Source organism: Tamandua tetradactyla, chromosome 17 (assembly GCF_023851605.1).
Source record: "Tamandua tetradactyla isolate mTamTet1 chromosome 17, mTamTet1.pri, whole genome shotgun sequence".
Taxonomy (NCBI): Eukaryota; Metazoa; Chordata; class Mammalia; order Pilosa; family Myrmecophagidae; genus Tamandua; species Tamandua tetradactyla.
Window position 1 is genome coordinate 16,699,478 of NC_135343.1, and position 21,132 is coordinate 16,720,609.

Below are 21,132 nucleotides of genomic sequence, written 5' to 3' on the forward strand. Positions count from 1 at the left end.
TGCCAGCTGCCCACCAGAAGTGGGGGGGGGGCATGGAACAGATTCTCCCCTTTAAGAGGAGGCGTGGTCCTCCTGCCTCCTTGATGCTGGCCTTCTAGCCTCCAGAACCATGAGACAGTACATCTCTGTCATTTAAGTCAACAGTCTGTGGTGCTTGGTCATGGTAGCCCTGGCAAATAAGGAAATAGAAAATAAGTATAAGCTTAACACTTGTCATTAGTATTTACGAGTTGGTTGCCTAGAAATGAAAAAGGAATAAAAGCTTCTCATTAGCATAGCATATGCCTTTTAAAAGAAATTTGATGCATACTTATTTTTTCCAGAAGTACAAACCCTTTAAAAATGAATATAGATTATTCTAGCAAAATAACAATTGAGCTCACAATGTAAACAAAGTCATTGTTGTTTAGTGAAACTTCTCCTTTCTCCTCTCTCTAGCGATAAATGAATTCGTTCAAATTTCTGCTCATCAGTCAAAATTTTACATCCAATTGAATGTTCATTCTGAGATTAAGATGATTCTGTGATTGTGACTACTTAGAAAGTTGTGCTTTGATAAATTGAAAATAATTTTTCTAAAGTGATGGGCTAATTTGAAATCTATATCCTTTTTCTTGTTTTGATTTTTTGCAGCCTAAATTGTAGGGCATAGTTCTCTGTACCAGATGAAATATCCTGCTGCACTAGGGGTACTGGGCTTTCTGAAACCATTCATTATGAGGTGCTGTAGTAGGTAGGACTCAGTAGGTGTTTATGGAATGAATGGATGATGTACTATTTTCACCCCTAAATATTATCCCGTATCTCAGAGGTGTTGTGCTGGTTTGCAATGATGTATGTACCCTAGAAAAGCCATGTTTTAATCCTAATCTCATTTTGTAAAGGCAGCCATTTCTTCTAATCCCTATTCAGTATTGTATGTTTGAAACTGTAATTAGATCATTTCCCTGGAGATGTGATTTAATCAATAGTGGTTGTTAAACTGGATTAGCTAGAGGCGTGTCTCCACCCATTAGAGTGGGGTCTTGATTAGTTTACTGGAATCCTATAAAAGAGGAAACATTTTGGAGAAAGAGAGATTGAGAGAGAGCAGAATGACGCAGCCATGAGAAGCAGAGTCCACCAGCCAGCGACTTTTGGAGATGAAGAAGGAAAATGCCTCCCAGGGAGCTGGAGAGGAGGCTAGCAGATGATGCCATGTTCACCATGTGCCCTTCCAGCCAAGAGGGAAACCCTGATCCTGTTCGCTGTGTGGCTTTCCACTTGAGAGAGAAACCCTGAGCTTCATCAACCTTCTTGAATCAAGGTATATTTCCCTAGATGCCTTAGACTGGACATTTCTATAGACTTGCTTTAACTGGGACATTTTCTCAATCTTGGAACTGTAAACTAATAATTTATTAAATTTCCATTTTTAAAAGCCATTCCATTTCTGCCATATTGGATTCCAGCAGCCAGCAAACTAGAATAGGTATCTGTATACAATGAAATGAAAAACAACATAAAGCTCATAATTGAGTAACAATGGATTACAATTACTGCTCACTGTTTATCCGTCTTGTGGGTACAATATTATGCAAAATATGCTCCTCTTTGAAATCCTGTCCTAGCAGCTGACTCCATAAAAGCTTCTTGGGACAAATCTGTTAAAAAGAATAAATAGAATGTGGCTTTTGACTTTCCAAAGACTTATTCAGCATTGAGATTTAATTTTTTCTCTCAACAAATATCTATTGAGTACCTATTATAGGCTAGGCCTTGAGAAAATGCAGTGACTAAAATATCTGCAGACCCTGATGTCACGGAGGGCACATTCCAGCCAGAAGAGGTGGGCAATAACAAATAAGGATGTAATGTGGGTCGCCCCAAGTGGGGTGTAGAGTGATGGTGGGTGCTGCTTTAGATTGGGTAGTTAGGGAAGGACAGCAAGCTGAGATCTGAAGGAGGAAACACATGCCTGCAGGCAGAGCAGTCCTCCCTGCTTAGCTGCAGACCCTTCGAGCTCACAGCAACCCACGTGGGGGCAGGGGTGGGTCAAGGGGGCATGTGCTTCTGGAAGGCAAACATAATCTTAACCCCAGAAACCAGTAGCCCTGTAAAAATCTGCGATATGTACCTTAGATAAATAACTTTTAAAAATGACTGTTGGGCGGGCCAAGGTGGCCCATTCTTGCCTGCCATGCCAGAGGACCTGGGTTCGATTCCCGGTGCCTGCCCATGTAAAAAAAAAAAATGACTCTTTAATTGTATGACAATTTTTGTAGGTGACTTTAAAATAAGATAACTTCTATTATGCAAAAACCAAGAATGGCATCCAGCTCTGAGAAATGATTAGAATGACCTACTAGTATTCTTTCTTTTTTTTATGGAAACTTATGCTCCCCTGATGAGACCATATCTAGTTTCACATCAAAATGAATTTTTGCTACTAAGTTTTGAAACTAGCAATTAATATCAGAAAAGCAGATGGAAACTTAAGTGTGTAGTGGCATGATTGGTGCTACTGTAATTATGTGCCTGAGTGTGCATATATCTATGTAAACACAGTAGGAAAACACACTTGAAGTCCAGAACCAGTGTATCAGTGCATTTTCTTGCAGGTACATGGGGGGCAGGAGAGAGGGAGAGAGAATTGATAGAATTTATATGGCATTGTTAGGTAATGTGGATTTTTCTGATGTTACATTTGCATAACCTATTTATTTTTCAAATTATTTCTCATCCGTGGTCTCATTTGGTCTTCACAACTTGCTGGTTTAAAAAAAAGAAGATGCTCTATTCCTTCCATTTGATGGATAAAAAACTCAGTGGGTCAGCTAAAGTTTTTATCTGCAAAATGAGATCAGAACTATGTCATCTTCAAGAAAACCCATCTAGCTCAACAATTCTATGATAGTTTTTTGATTGACACAACTGTTTAATGGTGAAGTTTCCCTTTATGTCCAGAACCCTTTCTACCACACAGTTCCTCAAACTCCTCAAACCCTTCTCAATATAATAAATCATCTTTAAAACATTGTGCCTACCTTATAAAGTTGTTGAAAAGAGTGTTGAAGTGATTAAAGGGTGGGTTTGTGAGGTGCCTAGCCTAATGGTAGCTATTATTATTGCCGTCACTATTATTGATAAAGAGACTGCCTGGTGTAGTGAAAAGAGCATTGGCGTTCGAGTCAGGTGGATAAGCTCTTAATCCTACTAATTGTGTCACCTTGAGCCAACTCTTCAACGTCTCTAAGCATTAGTTTCCTCCCTGTAAAATGGGGTTGGTAATACTGTAGGGGTAGCTTGAAGATTAAAGGAGATAGAAATTATTCATAATACCAAAAGGTAGAAGCAACCCAAGTATCATCAACAGTTTGAATAAACAAAATGTTTATCACAATGGAATATTATTCAACTGTAAAAAGGAATGGATTTACTTTGAAGACATCATATTGAGTGAAATAAACCAGACACAAAAGGACTACTGTATAATTTCACTTACCTGAAATACCTAGAATAAGCAAATTCATAGTGATACAAGGTAGATTAGAGGTTACCAGAGACATGGGGTGGTGAGTGGGATGGAGGGGAATGGGGAGTTACTCTTAATCTTAATGAGTACAGTGTTTCTGTTTAGGGTGATGAAAAGTTTTGGTAATGGATTGTGGTGATGATAACACAAAATTGTGAAGGTAATCAACGTCAATGAGTTGCACTCTTGAAAGTGATTAACATGGGAAATTTTGAGTTCTATGTATGTGTACTACAATTAAAAGTTTAAAAAAAATTAGAGGAGACAGTGTCTGAAACATTCCATATGCTCAGTAAATGGTTGGTAGTTGTGAATGATACACCATCTTTCATAAGAAACTGAGATATATTTTTGCAATTTCCTCAAAACCTGAAGTGGTATAGCATAGATATGAAGTGCCTTGAAATAAACAGAAGCATAGAGATAGCTTAAAAAAACAAGAAAAAGGATTCTGAAGTTTGGCCATCCTGTGCACATCGAGGAGAGGGAGGAAAAATCTCCATGCACCCCAGTAGTTAGCGAGCAATCATCCTGAAGTCTCATGTCAGATGGTCTTCTGAAATCAGGTATATACTTTATTCAAGTCCTCTCATTCTCCCCACTACAACAATCTCATAAGATTGTGCAGTTTATTTTTGATAGCCTGTTTACCCTCACTGCACCTCTTTCTTTGAAAAGCAGTCATCTGAGTACCGTGAGGATCTGTTTTGCTATAATAATGACCATTATGAGAGATTCAGTGAAGTTGAAAACCAAGATCTTGTAACCTTGTCTTTGTCAGCATGGTCACAGAAAAGGCTGGTGGCAGGACTGAAATGTGCAAATTTTTCAATAGGGATTGTGGATTTTGGTTGCTTGTCTCTATGGAGGATTCCTTGGTATTGAATTTTATAGGGTACACTAAAGTGCATGTATGTGCACCTGTTACCACATACCTGGGAGCTGTGTTGTGTATGTGTCCTCACCTGTCAAGGAGTCACGAGGTGGGTGGCACTGCCCTGGACCAGGCACTAAAATCTAGCCAACAGTTTAAACCATTAGGCTCAGTGAGGTTTGTAATGTACAAAACAAATCTTTCAGTCATGTTTTCTTAATTTTCTCCTGGCAAAATATTAATAGCATTATTTATTACCAAGAACTATGAAATGATGTAGAAGTATGTTGACTTTTGAAAAGTTATATGCAAAACAGATCTGATTTCGTTTATTATATGTATTGTTTTTAAAGGCTAAGACATGGCAACTGGCCATTTGAATGTAAAAATACATACATATTTTTCTTATTTGAGGAATATCTATCCCCGAAACAACTCTCATTTTGAATGACCATCCTATGTGAATGTCTCGAGAACAATTGGATTTTTCTGCCTGAGAACAGTGCATTAAATGCTTTGACCAATGTCTGTTGTGTTTGGTTGGCTTCCAGTTTTAAAATGTGTAAATTTCCTTTCAATGTTCTAGGGGAAAGCAATGGTATTCGCCCCACGCCGAGGGAATACTTTAAACCAGTTTTGCAATCTAGCTGAAAAAGCTGGTTTCTCTACCCAAAGACATGAAAATTATGATGAACACATTTCAGACTTCCACTCCAAGGTTAGTTTTCTGCTTGTGTTAGATAACACTTTAATCCGCATTGCATTTTGAAGAGATCATGGTCTTTTTGGCAGGTAACCTAAATATTTGATTAAAGTACTCCTTAGGTGTGCTACTTCTGAACAGCTATTTGTATCTGATTATTTTGTGTGGTAAAGCCATCTTTTATCTTTGCATATCTAGAAGGATTTTACAGAAACCATTCTTGTTTACTCCTTTTTCTGAAACAAACTAATCTTTTCATTCATAATAGACTAATTTATAGGATGCAGGGGAGGTAGCATAGAATGAATGATAAACAAGCATTTATATTTTAATGAAAAGCCTCCAGCTTTTAAGTAGGTTAAATGCTTAGCTGCACTGAAATAAATGAAGGGGAATGTCTAATTGTATCATGTTGGACTGTAAATCTTTATCTCTACTTGCTTTATGACTGGGTCAGTTGGCAGTTTGAGACTGTTAAATCTCAGACAGAATTTCACAGTTGTGGGGTTATATGTCAGATTGAGGCTCTACAAGATTTAGGTCAAAAGCACTTATCTGAGAGTGATTTCTAAGCCTACTCACATAAAGCAATGTTATCAGCCTTTTTATTATTTATAGTTGTGGAGCAATATAGGACACCGAGAAGCAAGTGTTCTGCCAAAAACTTTTGAGGAATCTCATGTTTGCTAAGACATGTCACAGTTACTAGTATAACATGTATTACTAATGTAATTTTGTGCCTTAACAGAAATTTCCCTTTGCTGAGCTCATCTGACCTTGACAAGAGACTTTGAGTTGCCATGATTTTATAAGTTGCTACTGCAGAAAAATAAAGGCCTGACCTTAATTTTCTCCCAGAAAAATATTAATAGCATTATTTATTACCCAGGGCTATGGTATAATGTAGAAATGTGTTGACTTTTGAAACATTTATGCAAAACAGTTCTGATCTTCTAGGCAAGAGAAAGGAAATTCTCACTTTCTGGAAACACCTTCACTTCTTCAGGTTCCCAGGGCTTCATTTAGGCTCTGGAGGGAAAAATGTTGATTTCTGAACTGAAGGAGTTAAATCACTTCCTCTCACTGGTGGATCAGGCCCATCGCTTACAATCAGAAAAATAAAAATAGAATGGCTCTGAGGGTTTTACCTGGTGGGGAACGGTCTCCTCACCAAGAGAAGAGGTCTTCTCTCCAGGCTCCCACTGGAGCTGCAGAGTCAGCTGATGGCGGCTTCAAAGCAATGTCCTTCCCAGAACAGCAAATGCTTTTCGTTTCTCGATGGCAGCTCAGGAGAGCAAAGGCATGGGCTTTTCCACTAGCAGATGGTGGACATTATGCCTGATAGCCTGGTCTCCTCCCTGCAAGACCTGAAGTGCCCTGGGGCAGACCCACTTCTCTATTGTCTAGAACTTTAGGCCCCAGCACCTAAAGTGGACAGCAATTTTGCCTTTTTCTTTCCAACTTTGTATTCTGTCCTGCTAAGGCATAGCGCGTTCCACAGATCGCTGCCCAGGCCTCTTGCATTTGTATTGTACACCACACTCACAGTTAGTGCTCCATAAATAATCACTGCTAAGCTGATTTGTCCCCCCCCCCCCAAAAAAATTAGTTTCCTTAAATAATGAAGTGACCTTAATTTTTATCTCTTCATCCCTGCTGAAAAAGTCAAATTTCACTCCTTGCAGCACTGGGCTAAGAAATAGTTCTCCTCTTTTCCTTGTTTCACCGGGTTGGGGGGTGGAGATTGTATTTTGTTCCTAAGAAATAGAACATTGTCTGAATACTCTGGAGAGTTGGGGACTCTTGGTAATAGGTATGGCTCATAAACATGCATCCTTGAGAAGTGCTTTTAGTGATTAGAACTATTTCAGCAGGTTTGATATTTTACTGTTTCTAGCAAAAGAATGCCTCCTGTATGCTACATCATGCCCAGCTCCCCTGCTCCAGGAGCAGGGACAGCTGTGTGCCGACCAGCCGGAGATACCCGCGGTGACCCAACCCTGGCTCACTAGTGGAGTCCTTTGCCCGGAAAGGGTCACCTGAGGCCTGACAGCGAAGCCAAAGCCGGAGGGTGTGGGGAGAGTCCCAGCTCCTCTCCAAGCCCATGTGCTCTTCACCTGGGCGGCAGCCAGCACCCCTGCCACCCGCGCCCCTTCCTTTGCTGCTCTGGGGTGTGGGGTGCATGGAGGGGCCTCGCAGCCGCCGGGAACCTCCACGCTGATGGCTTTTGTTTGCCGCCCACGTTCAGCCAGGCTTAAAAGTTTTCCATCTTGAGCAGCAGTCGGCTTTCTTCCTCTCCAGCTCTGGTCAAGCCTCCATCGTCCCTGGGACGAGGCTGCTCCCAAATGGAGGAACCGCGTTTTCCTTCAGGCTGCGTGTTATCCTCTTAGCCCTACTGTGTTGGAATAGAGCGTAACCAGCTGGAGGACTGTAAGACGCCTGATAATGCCGCTCTTTTCCGCTGTCCCGTCTTAATCTTGTTACACAAATGGTTGTGAAGAGATTCATGAATTTTAATTTTGCCCTCTGCATTAGTGCCTCACGTCACTCATACACAGCTGCCTTCTATGCCGAGTTTTTTCACCCCTCCTTTTACAACAGGGGGAAAAATTAGTTACAATCTTGGCAGTAGTGCAAGGTTTGAAAAAAAAAAAAAAAGAACCCTACAGATTTAGGCAACCACCCATGAAGCTGATTAACAGTCGGTGATCAGGAGGAACAGCTTTGCCTCTTAAACTTTTCACCTCTCATTGTTAACTGTGAAATTTTATTTCCGTTAAAAAGCAAGCCTGTAATCAAAACGCTGCCAGTCTGCACTTTTCTGCCAGGGCTTTTGTTAAACTGTGCCACACCATGCGACCAGCGCGCTCGGGCTCCGGGCAGCCAGAGGTGTAGTATGGTTTTAAAATATTGGCTTTCGGTTCATCCAGGCAACGGGAAGAAAAAATAAAACACTTCCCTCTCCTCTCCAACCTCCTGTTCCCCTCCAGGGTAGGAATCGACTGCGTTGCCTGATGGCGTGCCTCAAACCCTTTAGGAGGTGGGATAGCAAATTGTTTAGTGAGGTGGAGTGACCTAGGGATTACAGCTGGCTCGAAATTAGTTCATAAAAATATTCTCATTCATGCAAATATTCCTTAAAAAATAATTTTACTTTTTTAAAAAAAAATTTTTTTAACTTTTGCAAAACCACTAAGCGCCCATTTTATTTTCTTAGTAATGAAAACAGGCTTGCACTGGGCTGTGAAGTCAGTACATTGTGTTAAAAGCACAGCCATATTGCACTTCTGCTTATCTATTCAAAATGCCACATTACAAGTGGCTGGTGCTTATAATCTGTGTGGTGTGCTGTTGATAATTGTGGATACTGTAAAGGGTAAACAGTCTGAACTCCACTCCCGCTGCTGCTGCTCACGCCATAAGGCTGAGCGTGGTACAGCCAATTGTGAAGTAAGGCATAATGCTACTACTAATAGCAGCTGTATAATTCAGTTCAGTCCTCGAAGACCCAGTTTTAACCTATGAAATTGAAAATTGTTTTATTCACAATTTGCTTTTTATTCTTTTTTTTCCCCAAGGAGCTTTTATTTCTTAAAATTATAATTCTAAATTGGGCAAAGAAATACAGACTAGTAAATGGAATTATTCTTAAACCCATAACATTCCCCCATCAAAGCAAGTATTTCCTAACAGCTTTGTAGGTGTTCAAGTGCCCTCACAGGACAGACCTGATTTAGAAACGAGCAGGTGTGGCTTATAGGGGCACACTGGGGGACCGCCGTCTCTTCCCCTTTGTGGGAAGAGCCCGCAGCCGTGTCAAGGCTGGCCCCTGGCCCCTGCCAGCAGCGACACCTCTGCTTTGGCCTCCAGAGGTCAGCACAGAATCCAAGTAAAAAGTGATTGCTAGCCCATATTTACAGAAGAATTATTTATCCCACATATTACCTCAGGGACTTTATAAAGAGCTCATTTGAGTCTCTGTATATTAGTGCACTGTGAGTGAGTAGGTCAGCTGACGCATGCTGAGTAATCAACTTTCCCTTATCCCCAATCCCTGAGGAAAGAATTTAGTGAGTTTGGCCCCTCTTCCCTCCGAAAAATATTTCCGTGAGTCCCTCCATCACTAGGGCAACGTATTTACAGTAAGTACATCCCGATTAGTGGGTTCGGGTTTATCTTCACATTTTAAAAAATGAGATAAAGGAGTGACTTTGAAGGACCTGTGTTTAGGATTATCACTGTCACTAATTTGGTGGCAACAAAAACCCATGAGGATCTTTTAAACAGAGAAGGAATCATCTGTAAACAGAACAAATTCCATCTAAGAAAACGGACTGAAGTCGCTTTAATGATCGCAGCACCCTCAGCTCTTAGGAAAGTGGATTAGAAAGTAAAGACTGGATTGGCTTTCTGTTGCCCAGTGGAAAAGGGAAAGCGGGTTCTTCACTCCTGCCTTTAAGAGTGACGGCATGTCACAGTTTGGGAGTGTGATTCAGAAGAAGCATGCGCTGAGCAAATATTCAAGTTAACATGCCTCAGACCAAGTAATCGAAGAAGCTGTGAGGTTGGAGTCATTCATTTAGCTTTGCGGAGAGGAAAGATGTTTGACTTGAAACAATAAAGGAATTGGTTTCATGTGTAATTAAAATAAATATTTATTTCTGATCCTTATAAATTGAAAAATGGATTAACAAATGGCTCAAAGGCACCAATTTGGTGACATTCTCAAAAAATATCAATTTGTCTTTATAATTAGTAAATCACTCTTTGCTAGCTAGAGTAAATACAAATACAATTGTCAAAATTATTCTGGTCACTTGAGGAAAAGTCTACATTAGATTGAAGACTGTTTGGATTTTAAAATCTGTCACGGTAAGGCCCTCAGAACATCATCGAAGCAGTTATCGAATGCTGCTGCTTTATTTGCTAGAATCTGTTCTCAGAGAAAATAATTTTTGCATTACATATCATTAATATGAAAATCCCTAAGAAGCTGCTGGAGAGCCTTGGAAATGTCTTAGGACCCACAAACCTTTCCATTGTGCCCACGTTTTGCTGCAGTCTCCAAAATGGGTGCTGATCTGAAATGCCTCCCTGCCCTAATCCCTGGCGGGGCCGAGAGGACCGAGAGCAGAAAGTTCTGTGCCAAATGGCTGGGGTGGGGTGGGGGTGGGGGGACATGCAGGAGCCCCCCAGCTCCCCCTTCAGTGAAGTGCCTCAGTTCAGAGAAGTCACAAATCCAGATGGGATATTTATGAAAAAACACTCTACCAGCCCCCCCTCCAGAAATGACCCCTAGCTAGATGCACAGTACCATCTTGTCAGTGCCACTGAGAACTAATTTGAATGGTTTTTCTGTGATTTTTTCCCCAGAACTATATATATATATATTCTTAGATATCTATCTATCTATATAGATATGTATCTAAGAAGACATCGTTATATGCAATTAAAGTTGACAGGTAAATCTTCTTAATCTGAGTCCACTCACCTCATTTTTCTACTATTGTTTTCAGTTGAAAAAAGAAAACCAGGACATTTATGAAGAAAACCTTCATTACCCACTTCTGCTTATGTTAACCAAAAATGTATAGAAGAGTATGCTCCTTAGAAGAAGAAAGCGTCAAGTGCACCGTGGGCTATGTTCACAGTAACAGAATCCGTGATGGGTCTGCCATACAGCAAGCCACAGGCTGCCTGGTTGCAGAGCTCCCAGTGCCCGGGCTCCCACGGCCCTGCACCCTCCCACACGGGGGTCCTGGAGCCCACCCGTCCTCACCCACATTATTCCTTGGCCACCCTTGCCCGGCTCCCCAGCTCCTGCTCTCCTCAGCCTGCTTGCTGCCCTTCCTGCACCAAACCTTTGTTTGTCTTTAAAAACTTACAAGCAGCCTGTCCAAGTTTTGAATCTGACTCGCGAGCAACCTGAATATTTCTCCCTCTAATTGAGGCAGAATTTCTTTTGGTGATTGCCGCCTCAGTCCCCCTTTTATTTAAGATTTTTTATTTTGTTCTCTTTTTGGTGGTGGTCATTTTAAATCTGTAAACCGAAATCATGATTGTTGCCTGGTTAAAAAAGATAATAATAAAGCAGATGTTTCTGATCTTCCTCAAGTAAATTATATTGAATCTGCCTGATCTGTCTCTTCTACCCCCTTCCCCCCATATCTCTCTCATTCTCCCCCCTCCCCCCTTTTAAACAGGATGTTTTTTTTCCCTATAAATGTATAAGAAATGACTACATCAGTCCAAAGCCTCATAAACTGACCGTTTGTCCTCTGGACACAATAGCGTGGCCAGCCCTCTGCTCCTCCTCTCCAATTATGTGTGATTAGTCTCAGTGTGTTGTGTCAAGGAGGGGGAGTGTGCTGAGTGCTTATTATCTGTTTAGGTACAAGAAGAGCACATTTAGGCTGTGACTATGAATGAAAAGTGAGCCTTTATCGGGGCTCAAATCTAACTGCTGCTGTTCTCCAGGCCTATTTCAAAGCAGGTCCTTTCCAGAAAAATTCTGAATAAATGCTTGATAAACTAGATTCCAGCAAGGGGGATAAAAAAGAATTCACACAATTATCTTATTTAAAATAAGTACATATATTGTTATATGCTGTGGCTCAAGTGTATAGTAAAAAAACAACATTTAATAGGTCCTACCTAGGATTAAGAGAATGAATTTTCTGCAGGGAAACCAAGCACATCCTTGCCTTCGTGCTTCCGCTGGATGCTCTAATGCCTTTTGTAGAAATTCAGATGTTTATCTGTAAGGAATCATCTGTGCCCACTTTAGCAGTAATGTCATTAGTAGGTTAGCTATATATCCTCACACGTCTCGAGTAGAGGCAAAGCATATTTTTAGTGATACAATTAAAATGATAGGTTGGAAACTGGGGATGCATCCTTTTGCATGTTAAACAAACTTAGCTGTCATAAAAACAGCGACTCTCAAATGTCTTCTCTGCTCACTTCTATCATCAAACAAATTTTTCACCATCAGTTTGCATGTCCTTGTATTCACCACTTTTTCTGCTCCATTAGAGCACCTAGATGGATCTCAGAAGGCATAGGTCAAGTCGCAGTTAGATCATACATTTCTTTCTCACAAAAACTTGAATTGCAATGCCAAGTGATGGGCTAACATCACAATAACAGCAATTTATTCCTCTTTGGATAAAACAGCAGTCTATTCTCAGCACCAGATAAAGACCAGGGCAATGCAAACCAGCCATTTAGCCGAGTAGTTCAGCTAGTGGCAGCTCTCCTTTGGTGATTGTATAGGTCGCACACTGGCTTCACATGTTCTTGTTTAAAAATTAGAATTTAGTATGTTTCATAAGGCAGGGTAGATAGTTCCACTTATACTGGCGAAGATACAGCAAAAATTATTTATTCCGTAAAACCTGCATCTAAATCTGCCAGACAAAGAAAAACCCATTCGCTGCAGTAGCACCTAAGATAGGCTATTCTTTTTTTTTATTATTTCCTCTTAAATATTCAATAGCAGGACCATGAGAATAGTTCCATTTCTTCCCATGAAACTACCTGAATTGCCAGGAATTCAATTTGCATTTGTGTGTGATGGGTTTAGAAACCCAGAGTTTATTTCTATAGGGAGAAATTGTATTTTAAAAAGTAAACTAGTAGGGTTTTGTTTTGTTGTGTTTTTAGTATTCGAGAAGAGTATATATAGCTACCTAAGTTTGGAAAAGGATTTCAGAATTGAGCTGTTTCTATCAAGGGATACCCAGTACAGAAATCTATTACTGTGGGACCAAAACCTAGGGACTCTCCTGTGAAATGTTAGGAGCTTCGTCAGTCTGCTGTTTCTGGGATCCTCACCTGGAAATATCCCTAGTCCAGGCTTTTTGGAAGTTTGTAGGAAACTGCCACATATTATTGAATATGTGAAAGTGTTTTACTTTATTTTCTCAAATCGTAATGTAATGCCAATATCGAGAAAGGAAAAATATGACTGCTTAAAAGGATCAGACATTTACATTCCTTTTGAACTTTGTGATTAAGAATTATTTCTATGCAGCCGTGTTGGGTTGTATAATTGCAGTTAAAATCTATAAGCCATTCCATGGTTGTCTATGTAATTATACCTGCGTTTGTTTCAAAAGGAAGCCTGTTAGGGAATCATAAGAATTATTTTGATATGCTTTTTCCCTGCGTACACATATCTTCTGATTTTCCTTTGTTGAACTAAGTAGATTTGGTTGGATGCAAAAATGTTTCTAGTATCACCAGTGGTGGAGTCTAAGGCGGTGATATGAACAGCCACAAACAAGTTGGTTATAAGAAATACATTTTATTTTATAGCAAGACATATGCTGTGAATTGGAATAAAAGTGCTAGAAAAGACTACCTAAGAGGTTGATGCTATTTTGTATAAATCGTGTATTTTGTTGGCTTTTTGACTGAGCATGAAAATGTAACTTCCATTAGGGAAGGGTAATTTAGGTGCTCAGTATTCAGCAGAAAACTTGTCGGGGCCATAAAAGCTTTTCTGGCTGATTCCTCGGGTATTTTCAGAGAAGAGCTGCCCGCCCCTTGCTGATTTTCCCTTTGGCTTCAGTATGGGCTGAATTTACCACTGCATACCTGTTGAATCAATTTGGGGGATCCAGCAGTTAACTGAGTGAATGGAAGGATTAGTGGCCCTCTGGAGCCCTATTTCAACAGCCAGGTGTCTGTCCTAAACTAGTTAACTGCTTTTGACAGTTGAAGAACCTGGTTTTAATACCATAGGCAGGAGGTGCTGTGTTTTGTTTTGTTTTGTTTCTCCCCCCTATCAAAGCGGAGCATACCTTCTCCTAAGGGTTGGAATTTTTTTAATAGGAAAAAAAGTGCCCCCCTTCCATCAACCCAACTTCCGTGGAGTCTATCTTTGTGCTTAGTCAGCATTTGACTTGTTTTTCAACCTCTGCCCGGAAATTCAGTGGCATTGTCTTGTAAGACCCTTGCACTGGGCTCTGGGAGGTGGGGCAGGCTGCCCACAACAGGGGAGCAAATCAATGTATGTGTGGACATCTGTACACACACTCACAGGAAAGATGAAGCTGCTGTTTAGAGCCTAGATCTGGGATCCAGACCCCAGATTCCAGGTATCTCCCCCACCCCCCACCCACAGATCAAAAAAAAATTAAAAAAAATCTCCTGAGTCCAGATGGTAGGAAATACCATAATAATGCTGAATGGATTCCATGGAGAAAAGATGGATTTGAAAGCCAGACCGGGGTCTCCTTAGATACCGAATTTAGACAGAGGGTAAATGTATTTTCCTGGTGGACTATTTCCAGCGTGCCAGTGTGTTGGTGTTTACCAGATCATGCTACTTTTAATTCTCAGATTTCATTTTACCCAGAGATGTTGCTGCCTAGGCTTCAGCCAAATACTTACTGTGTTTTCTTCCTTGGAAGTCTGTGCATTTGGAATCTGTTTGCCTTTTTTGTCCCCCTGACTTTTCAATTAATAAAATTTTTAATAGATAAAACAGATCATACTGTGACTTTTAAAATGTCAACAAGCTCGTAAACAGAAATGTAATAAAATGGCTAATAGGAGATTCAATAGTTAATAGAGGGCCTGAAGTGTGAGCAAATACAGTAGCTGTATATTGGAAACCATGCAAGTGAAGATGGCTTTAGTATTACAAACTGAGGAAGAAAATTGTTTTTAATTAGCACCTTCATAAGAACTGCTGATTAATACTGTTTTGTTTGGTGAAAAGCTTTCAGCTGAGTAATTTGTACAGCCATTACAACAGTTTTGTTAGAGCAGGACTCCTGTTGTTAAACACAAACAGCAGATGATAATGGTGGAAGATGAGTTTGTCATGTAACAATTTACCTTATTGAAAAAAGCTTTATATAAAACCCAATACAGTAGGTACCAGCAGAAATCACATATTTTAAATCCTTCCAAAATTGCGGTGTGCCATGCTTGTGGAGCTTCCTCCTCCCCCCCAGGGACTGGAAGCAGATTTTATATCATTTATAAAATTATATACACAATTTAAAGGTGGTATAGCATGGACAGACCACTTTCTCTGCAGTGGTTTACATCAGCGCAGTAAAGTGGTTGTGTATTCAAACACTTCCTAACTACACAAAGCAGATTGGAAAATGGAAGCCTAATTAAATAATGTGACTCAGATGTAAATTTGCATTGGGACTAGATGTAAGAAAATAAGAACTGGTGTCTCTGCTTTAGGTGGGTTTATATACAAAGTATCTTTTAAAAAAAAAATGTCTCTTCAGGGAAGTTTAACCTTTTGTTTTTTTTTTTCTATTTAAACCTCTGTGGGTATTTTCAACTGACCAAGGAAAACAGTGTCCATCCAATGAGACCTGAGCAGGGAGGGAATAAGAAACCAATTTCATCAAACAGATATGGCACTAGCCAGAACACGGGAACTTTAAAAAAAATAAATAAAATGCAATGGTAAAGCATATTTGCATTAAAATATTACACTAACCAAGGCTGGTAAGAACTGTAAATTATTGAAGTAGTGTGATAAAGCATGAGGTTCCTTTTTTTTTTTTTAGACAGGCCTTCGGGGTAATAACAAGGGTTGAGGCTCACGACAGTGCCAAATAAGCTTTAGACAGCATAATAGTCTGCAAAGAAAGCCACAGAGGACTAATGTGAAGGAAGAGCTGTCCACCACATGCAGCAAAAATCACCAAAGGTCATTTTATGGTAGCAATTGTGACATAAAATTGGTGGTCATGCTACATGTCTAATACTCAGCACAGCTTTATAAATGATGGGCCCCTAGCGATGGCTGTCATTAAGTGCTTTCATCATAATAAACTTTAAACTGTTGGCTTTATGAATCGCCAGCTAGCTTCAGCTGTTCGTTGGATGGAGCTTGCAGTGCCTTAAGTGTGACAAGACCTATTAGGAATTGCAACCATGTTTCAAGCGTACTTGGCTTTCCCACTCCTGGGGTGATTGCTGCCTATTAAACGGCGTCTGGGAAGATTTTCCTCCAGCAATCTCTGATCAAGAGCTTTTTTGGGCTTTGACCTGCATTTCCTTCAAGACTTTCTCCGAGGAGTTTTATAAGAGCAAAACTCCAGAGGATTTATAGCCACTTCTGATTAATACCTTTCCAGTTTTTCTAGCAACTCTCCCACTGCTGCATAGAGGAAAGCTTTCATTGTTCCTGAGGTGCTTATTTGTGACCTTTTCTCTGCTTCCTGATTCCCTCGAATGGAACCAAGTGGTTCTCAGTGGAACCAAGACAGTTGGTGAAGTTGTTACAGCTGGAGAGACTGGGAGGGAAAGAGGGAGGCTTTTATATTTTTTAAAGAATTACACGCGGAGCAGCCTGGCCCCGCCCATTTAAATGTCCCCTGTGACGTCAGCCGCCAGCCGCGGTACCCAGCGAATTCTTAATGCGTCCTCGCGGTAAACTGAGCGTCCGCAGAGAGATTTCATTATTCAAATTACATTTTCATTAACCTTTAGCATGGGAAGTCTTTTAGTTTGCATAAATCTTACAGTGGCTGACGGTCGTCCTACTGATGTGAATAACAGATGTTCGGGGAAGAGCTCTTCTAAAACCCAGGGAATTTGATTTGCAAGGGCTAAATAAATACATAGTTTGGACCCACTTGGCACGAACTTTAATTACTTCTCATTGTTTTTCCAAACTTGGACGTCTTCACCAGCGCCGCCGGCGCCCCCTTCGGTTTTCTTCAACTTGACTCATATGTTTTGCAGATGGGAAAAGCGTTCAAAGTCTAAGACCTTGTCTTAATAAATCTTATTAGTCTTTCTTTTAAGCTATGTCCTGAAGATAGTTAAGGGAATGCGGACAATTAAATTACCAAACCTCAGAGGGATTAGATTGGAGTCAGCAGGGAACACCTGGGGATTGTAGGGCAGCGCGGAGCTTTCCGAATGGCAGGACTCTGGCCCGGAAGAGCGGGGTTTCGTGGGTGTGGTATCCCGAGCACAAACTCGTCTTACCAGATTAAATATTGCAGGGTAAACTGTCTATTTCTTCCCCGGGGGTGGGTTTCTGGGGCTGTCAAAGTGAACAGGAAAACCATTAGCGAGTGTGTCAAGCTGAAGGGAAAACAAGAGTTGGGGGCTTGTGCCTTTTCCCATACAAAGGCATCGCCCATCCAGCGGGCCGGGCAGCCAAGGCTGGACAAGTGCGTTTTGAGACACTGCCCAGGTGCAAGGGGTGGGGGCGGGCGGTCTGCAGAATGCCCCAGAACAAAGGCGCCTCCAGGGGCCTGTGCAGAGGTCACCTGCTGCCTCCAGGGCAGATTAAGGAGGACTGGAGAGGGCATTTGGAGGAAATGGCACTGTGCTGCTTTGGGAAATCAATTCGTCCCACCCTTAATAGGGCATTTTGCAACACCCCCCCCCCCCCCCCACTTTCTTTGGGAGTCCGAGGCAAAATGTGCTTCCGGGTCTCTCAAAATCAGTTATTAACAAGCCCCTGTTTGAAGAGGCGGCACCTTTCCCTGCCTCTGCTCCTTCAATAGCTTGTGCCCCCTGAGAATCTCTTTCTGCTCTCCGACATCTCACTTCCCTTTTCTCTCTTCTTTGGGCCCTCCCGCCCCTCTCTACCCAGGCTTCTTTCATAATTAGGCTGAAAGTGGAACTTTCCCCCACTCCCTTACTTTGAGATTTCTTTTTTCCCAGTGACCTGGGCTGCACTTTGCCCCCACTCCCTGCCTGCCAATCTCGGCAGGGTTAGGGCCTCTCTCTTTCCATTCTTGCAGGCTCCCCCTCCTTGAGAGCTCCTGGAGGGCCAGCCTCCCAGAATCCAAGCTCCTTCCAGCACAGCAGCCCCCCTGCAGAGGAAGGAAGAGCCCGCCTCCGAATGAATGGCTGGTAAGGAGGTTTTTAATTTGTCTGGAGCTACAAGAAAAAAGCCCCAGAGCGGCGTCCCAGGCTCTCCTTGTTTGGCGTCCCCTTTGCCTCCAGGCGGGCACCAGCACCTCACCTCCCTAGCCTGCCCCGTGGTGAAAATCTGGCCAAGGGATCTAAAAATGGTGATCTGTGGTGCGAAAATCGCTTAGTGAACCTAGAATGAGGACGCTGCCTTATAAATTAAATTGCTCCTGATTGTTTGCAGCTGGTGTGAGAAGTTTGGAAGTTTAACACCGGGTTAGCAGGGTCGGGGAGAAAGAGCTCAGCCCATCACTGTCTGGATTTGCAGAGTGCTGCTCAGGGCTGGGCTCCCCTTGGGCTGGGGAGAATGTCATCCTGCCGTTCCCAGCCCCGAAGACGGTACATTTAAAAGCTTTGCCCGCTTGACCTGGGTCGCTACCTCCAGGTGCATTAGCCTTCGTTTCCCTGCACAGGCTTCATTTTTAGGACCAGAGGCCGCGGCTCTGACCTGGCCTACGTTTTGAGTAGAAGGCTCGCTCTTTCTCTCTCATTTTTTCTTTGGCCCAATCACTTAAATCAGCAGCATCTCATGGCGCTGAGAGAATGAGAAGGGAGCAGCACATGGCTCACCGGTTCTCCGGCTTCCCTGTCTCCACAGGTGCTGCTCGCCAGCCCTCTGCAGGCCCCTGTCAGACCACAGCCTAGAATCTGGGCCCGAAGCCAGAGGACCCGGGCCCCAAGCCTGCTTCTTTCCTGGCTCTTAGTGTTTTTTCCTCACTTCACAGCCAGGCGCTGCTTCTCATCCCTCCCTTCAGCCTCCCCAGCCCACCCCAACAGACTAGAGAAACCACAGGAGGGTGACACTATCCTCAGTCTGAATATAAAATGAAGGGTTTATCTGGCTCTGTCCTTGTGATAGACTGGGGGGGGGGGGGGGGAAATGGCAACAATATTTTGCAACCCCTCCCATCAAGAAATGGAGCCTACTTCTCTTCCCCTTGCGTCTGGGCTCGGCCATGTGATGTGCTTTGGCCAAATGAGTAAATGTGAGTATAAGCAGAGGTTCAAAAATCATCTGCACGTTAGGGTTTGCCCCCCCTTGATGCTTTTGGAGCCTGGCTATTGCATGAAAAAGCCAGGGCTCTCATGCTAGATCTGGAGACCTGTGGCCAGCGCCCCAGCCTTGTGAGGGAAGGCATGGGGACCAGCAGCCCCGGCCCACCTGGCAGCTGACTGCAGCTACCTGAGCAGGCCAGGTGAGGTCAGCCCAGATTAAAGTGCCTACTCACAGGCTCCTTAGCTAACCTGGTTTTGTTTTAAGCAACAAAGTTTTGGGGTGGTTAACCATAGATAACTGATACAAAACAGTCCTTTGATCTATTCACTCTGAGAATCTTTCTGCATCTTTAAGGGTGCCCTGAGGTGGCAAATATTTGATATAATGTTTTGTCCAAAATGGGTTTGAGTTACATAGTAACTAGCATTTTGAAAACACACAAATAGGATGCAGGTCCCACAGGCCTTGCTTCCGGTTGGGAAAACCAGCCTGTAAACAACTACAAATCATTGTCAGGAAGAGGGAAACAAGAGCAAAGGGGCTGCCGGAGAAAGAACGATGGCCTCGGATTCAGAACGCCTAGATGTGTTACCCTGGGCTGCACCAGTCAGGCACTGGTAATTTTAGGCAAGCCACCTAATCTCTTTGGGCATCAGTTTTCTTCTATAAAATAGGAGAATTGAACTAGATAATTTAATTCCCCATTTCATGCTAAATGCTGAAGTATTCAAGATAAAAACATTCCATTATCACGGCCAGAGATTTTGGTCACCACAGGGAGTTAGAAATCTCTGGCACTGCCAAGAAAGAGTTGTCAGACCTTAGCTTGGCCCTAGAGAAAACCTAGTACTTCTCAGGGGAGTTTTCCTGGGGGAGGGGCGAGAGGGCCTGCCCAGACCGTGGTGTTTGAGCTTGCTCTGCTCCAAGCTGAATGCTGGGGGAAGAGAGGAGCGTTGGGGACCCAAGTTTCTCCATTTTTATTCACTTATCCAAGAACTATCTATTGTGTGCTGGTCATCCCTGTAGATATGGGGGTATAAGAGGGAACAAGAAAGACCCCATTCCATGCTGGAGAAAGCTCCCCCTGAGAGGTTCTCAGCGGGGAGAAGGAGCTGGTCATGCGGGGCCATCAGTGGGGTGGGAGCTCGGCGGAGGACCCACAGGCGGCGCCACCCTTGGGTGGGCAGGAGCTTGGTGCAGGAGTAGTGAGAGGGAGGCCGGGTGTGCTGGGGACCTCGTGAGTAGGAGCAAGAAGGAGCCTGCCAGCACGGGATTTAGTGCGGTTGGATTTTACCTGGAGTCTGATGAACAGCCATTGAAGGGTTCAGGGTAGTTATTATGAGACAGACATTTCTTTCAAGATCACTCTGAATGCTGGATGGAGAGCAGATTAGAGGAAGTACGGAGACAGAAGTCCACTGAGATGTAGTGGTTCGGGTGAAAGAAAGTGATTCTTGGACTGGGGACATGAGTGACAATGGGGAAAAAGGAGCAAACTGATTTGCAGGATGTGTCTGACCTAGAATGAAGAGGCTCTGCTGGTGTGAAAGGATGATCTGAGGATAGCTCCCTGGGTGGGGAGGAAGGAACGTGAGTAGAGAACTCTGGCAACCCAGAGGAAGTAAAGGGGCCCCTTGAACTCCAGAAGGGAACAGAAACAGGAGAATCCAAGTGTTAACAAGCCCCTCCTCAGCTTCACCGTGTGCCCTAGGGCCAGGAGGGCTGCCCCCTGCCCACTGCACAGGCCCAGCCCCCAGCCTGCCCACACTCCGCTTATCACCTAGCAGGGAGACAGCACGTGTCCTCCAATAAGACAGCTCCAAGGAAAAGGACTTGAAAGGGTTGTTTGAGTTCAAAAGAAGGAGCAATTACCTCATAGAAGAGGAGGCAGCAGTGAATTAGGCCTTGGAAGTCGTGGAATCAGGAGGGGAGGCCCACGGGGCACCACAGACCACGCGCACAGAGGTAGGCTGCAGGGGATGCTTCGCTTGGCAGGACCAGGGGGGTGAAACGAGGTGAAGAGGTTTTCATTCACTCACCGGCAGACATTTCTCACAGCCCGTCGGATGCGGGCGCTCAGGGGCCGCCGTGACTATGGCCGACCTGGTCCCTGATCTCATGGACCC

The 21,132-nt window shown here is 43.0% G+C and overlaps 1 protein-coding gene across 3 annotated transcripts in view; it reads left to right on the plus strand.

The window, feature by feature from the left end:
• CAMKMT (calmodulin-lysine N-methyltransferase) overlaps nucleotides 1-21,132 on the plus strand; it is a 542,173-nt gene that overhangs the window by 489,762 nt on the left and 31,279 nt on the right. The window contains exons 10-11 of one of the 3 annotated variants that reach the window (XM_077134132.1): nucleotides 4,975-5,106; nucleotides 10,608-11,210. The exons of 1 other annotated variant lie outside the window; for it this stretch is intronic. In XM_077134132.1, the coding sequence (XP_076990247.1) occupies nucleotides 4,975-5,106; nucleotides 10,608-10,685 (210 nt within the window). In that variant the 3' untranslated portion in view covers nucleotides 10,686-11,210. Of the gene's footprint in view, nucleotides 1-4,974; nucleotides 5,107-10,607; nucleotides 11,211-21,132 lie in introns of those variants that run through there. One more of the 3 variants, XM_077134133.1, reaches the window with a different exon arrangement.